Below are 4,022 nucleotides of genomic sequence, written 5' to 3' on the forward strand. Positions count from 1 at the left end.
CTACCCACTGAAGCTGATTAGTATGCACACTTTCTCAATATGCACACTCACTGGGGCAATTCTGATTGTCCGAGAGGAAAGTAACAACATCATTTGCAAGTCGACCCCCATAATCATTCACATCAGTCTCGAAACATGCCACGAACCCTGCAAAATGAAGACTTGAGAGTCTCTCGATCCAGGGATTTTGATTTTCAAAGACGAATTGTTTATGCAACATGTGATAAACGAGTGTGCACTGAAACACATTCGCCCCCGCGAGGTGGAGGAAATGAAATTACCACAAGTTTACAAACTGTTACTTACAGAGAAAATTTTGAATGTGCAAACACCTAGCACCAAGGCTGCGCTGAAATCTCTTATAAGCCCATTTGTTCATCGTGTAGAGAAAACTGACGAAGAAAACCGTACTTTTCGTAAAAACTCAAAACGTTTGTTTTCGGAAATCGAAGATAATCCTTCTCAGACTACTGACATTAGTTACAGATTTACAAGAAATAGAAAAGGTCAAAAAAAGAAATGACAGTAATGATTCTCAAAAAGAAGAATTAGCTCAAACGAGCTCCTATTCACTAAACCACTAGTGACGGTAGTAAAAGTCACCTCCGATAACTGTTATCACCATGGACACCGGGCCACGTAATAAGGGTGGAAAACCGTGTTTTTTTTTAAAAAATGTCAAGGCTTCCATTAATGTGGGCTGCTGGTAAAAACTAAGATTTCAAGGGCGAAATCAGCCAAGTTTTTGTGATGATTGATGTTTGTCCCTAAAATCTCCCCAAACAGAAGCAACGGCATGTGCAAACAAGAGGCCCAAGGGCCTTAACAGTCATCTGATTACCTTGGCAATAATCATATAGGAAATTAATTAGATATCGTGTAATGGTAGCCATCTTCGATTTGGGATCAACCAGAGATGTAACAACACTTTGTCAGGACCATGTCAGGAACATTTCGTGCAAGTTTCAGCCAAATCGCACCGGCAGATCTTGAGAAGAAGTTCAAAATGTGTTTTCAAGATGGCGGCCATCTTGGATTTCGGATCGACCCGAAAAATAAGAACACTTTGTCGGGACCATGTCAGGATCATTTCATGCAAGCTTTAACCAAATCGCACCGGTAGAACTTGAGAAGAAGTTCAAAATGTGTTTTCAAGGTGGCGGCCATCTTGGATTTTGGATCGACCCGAAAAATAAGAACACTTTGTCGGGACCATGTCAGGATCATTTCATGCAAGCTTTAACCAAATCGCACCGGTAGAACTTGAGAAGAATTTCAAAATGTGTTTTCAAGATGGCGGCTGTGGCGGCCATCTTGGATTTCGGATCGACCCGAAAAATTAAAACACTTTGTCCGGATCATGTAAGAATCATTTCATAACTTGTGTGAAAATGTAGTAGGGTCATATTTTATGTGGATTTATGTAATAAATAAAAGTGGTATAAAAGTGTATTTGAAAGGTGTTTCATTATTTGCAAATATATAATTTGCAGTGAATTGTGATAGTAATATGTATCTATGCCGTGCCGTGTTTTACTCGCGTGCGTAATATATCGTATATATTCGCGAGCGCTGCGTTTGTCTATATGTGTATGTACGTATATGTTTGTGTACCCGTTAGTAGTGTTCACTGACGGACTTTTATGACGGACAGGACATGTGACTGTTACAGACATTGACGAAGTTGTTTGATTGGTCAGTGTGGTCAGTTTAACGTATTTGATATATATCTTTTTGTATTTCGGGATATTTGAATTTCGTCCCTGTGCTTGGTTGGACGTTTGGTTTGATCGGTCGAGAAATTCATTAATTTGGGTAAGTCTTGCTTTTCGGTTGTTCTATTATTTGTTCTTTATCTTGGTTAATACATTATTCTATTCTCCCAGTATGAAAATGGTTTGAATGTGATTATTATTATTTAGATATTTTTAAAATATGAAATATATACGGATAAACATGTATTGTATACATGTGATCCGATTATTGATTACGTGTTGTAAGTGTGTGTTTTTACTTTCATATATCATATCTATTTTTCAATAATACGTTTTCGGTATTGTGTGAAATGTAAAGTTCGTCTTTGCAAGTTATTCGCGTGATTCGGTGTTGAATGAATGATATATGATTTGAGAGTTGAATATTCTAATTGTGTTTTATTATAGGGCCCAATAGGTTTGTTTGTTTGTTTGATTTATTAACGTCCTATTAACAGCTAGGGTCATGTAAGGACGGCCTCCCTTGTATGCGGTGTGTTGCGTGTATGTTGTGCGAGGTGCGTGGTTAGGGAGACTGCGGTATATTCATGTTGTGTCTTCTTGTATAGTGAAACTCTTGGCCTTTTTATAGTGCTATATCACTGAAGCATGCCGTCGAAGACACCAAGCAACACACCCGACCCGGTCACATTATACCGACAAAGGGCGAACCAGTCGTCCCACTCACTGTTTCCTGAGCGTTTAGCACGAGCAGAAACTACCACTTTTATAGGCTTTGGTGTGTTTCGGCCAGGGGACAGAACCCAGTGCCTTCCTCAAAGGGACGAACGCTCAACTCAGGAACACTTTAACGTCGTTCAAGGTGGTCTACCTCCGTCTGAATGGAATTTCGTAGGAAACGCTGGCGTTACAAATCCTCTGGAGGAAGGTAAGGCACTGTTTCATTTGGACATTTTGCAGAGGTTTGTTTTACCGAAGACGTCACTGGAATGATGGCACTCGAGACAAATAGGTTTGCAGCCTCCTACTTAGAGAACAGGACCATGCCACAAAACTCTAGATTGAGGAAGTCGGTAACTACCACAGTTTGGGAGATGAAGGCATTCCTAGGGATGTTATAGCTATGCCGCTTGTGAGATGGACCGACATCCAGGCATATTGGACCACAAACGAGGTAACAGTACATCACGTTTTGGAACGGTCATGTCGAGAGATAGATTTATGGCAAATATGATTTTTTCATTATGTGACAAACACTGCTATGCAGCGAGGCCTCGATGGTTATTCCCCTTTACAGAAGTTAGGTAGAGCCTACACAGAAATTCTGAATATAATTCAAATTTGTTACAATCCTGGAAGGAACATCTCTATTAACGAAGGCATGATACAATGGAGAGGAAAGTGAAATTTTCGAGTATATAGCCCGGATAAACCAATCAAGCATAGACTAAAGATGTACATACTTTTTGGTTCTGTAAATGGATACTGCACCCGGCTCGAGATATAAACTGGTCGTGAGGGAGTACAGCCGGACTCTAGCGGGAATGATTCAACTTATGATGCAGTGATCCGGTTAATGGAGCTATACTTGCACAATGGATATCATCTATACACCGACAACTATTACAGTAGCCCTCAGTTATTTTATGATATTTATATGAACGCCATGCTAGGTTATGTAACCTTGAGAATCAACAGGAGTTGGCACTGAAGGCGCATCCGGCGAAAGTTTTGTTTGTTTCTATTAATTGCCAGGATCATATAAGGACGGAATCCCATGTGTGCGGTGTGTGTAGTGCGAGGTGCTTGTTTTGTCTTGTATATTAGAACTGTTGCCCTTTATAGTTATATATTACTGACGCGAATGCTGCCGAAGCTAAACACCCCATCCGGTCATGTGATACTGACAGCGGGCGAAACAGTCGTACTACTCGCTGTATGCTGAGCGCTAAGCAAGAGCAGAAACTACCACTTTAATAGATTTTGGTATGTCTCAGCAGATGACAGAACTCAACAGAAGGCCAAAATTGATGCGGTGTCAAGGGAGATGTTGGGAAGAATAAAGTTAGTAAGGAGGAAGAGAAAAAATAATATATTAAATTTAGTCGCCTTTTACGATCATTCAATAGGGGCAGCAGGTACAATCGGTGTTCAATAATGGAACTTTTCTCGCCTTGAAATATGCTTACCAGAAGGATGTGTCCTTTCTTACTACAGTTCATGAAGGTATTTTTGTGTTGTATGACATATCCACATACGTTTATGTATATAATTTTAAGCAATTTTGCAGTGATATAATGTAGTAAG

The 4,022-nt window shown here is 40.0% G+C and overlaps 1 protein-coding gene across 1 annotated transcript; it reads left to right on the forward strand.

Annotated features, from left to right (window-relative positions):
* Positions 1–271: 271 nt before the first annotated feature.
* Positions 272–771, forward strand: LOC138324173 (uncharacterized). Its single transcript, XM_069269253.1, is given in 3 exon segments — positions 272–407; positions 648–716; positions 719–771. Coding segments are annotated over 3 exon segments (258 nt in total).
* Positions 772–4,022: the final 3,251 nt, after the last annotated feature.

This window comes from Argopecten irradians, chromosome 5 (genome assembly GCF_041381155.1).
Source record: "Argopecten irradians isolate NY chromosome 5, Ai_NY, whole genome shotgun sequence".
Taxonomy (NCBI): Eukaryota; Metazoa; Mollusca; class Bivalvia; order Pectinida; family Pectinidae; genus Argopecten; species Argopecten irradians.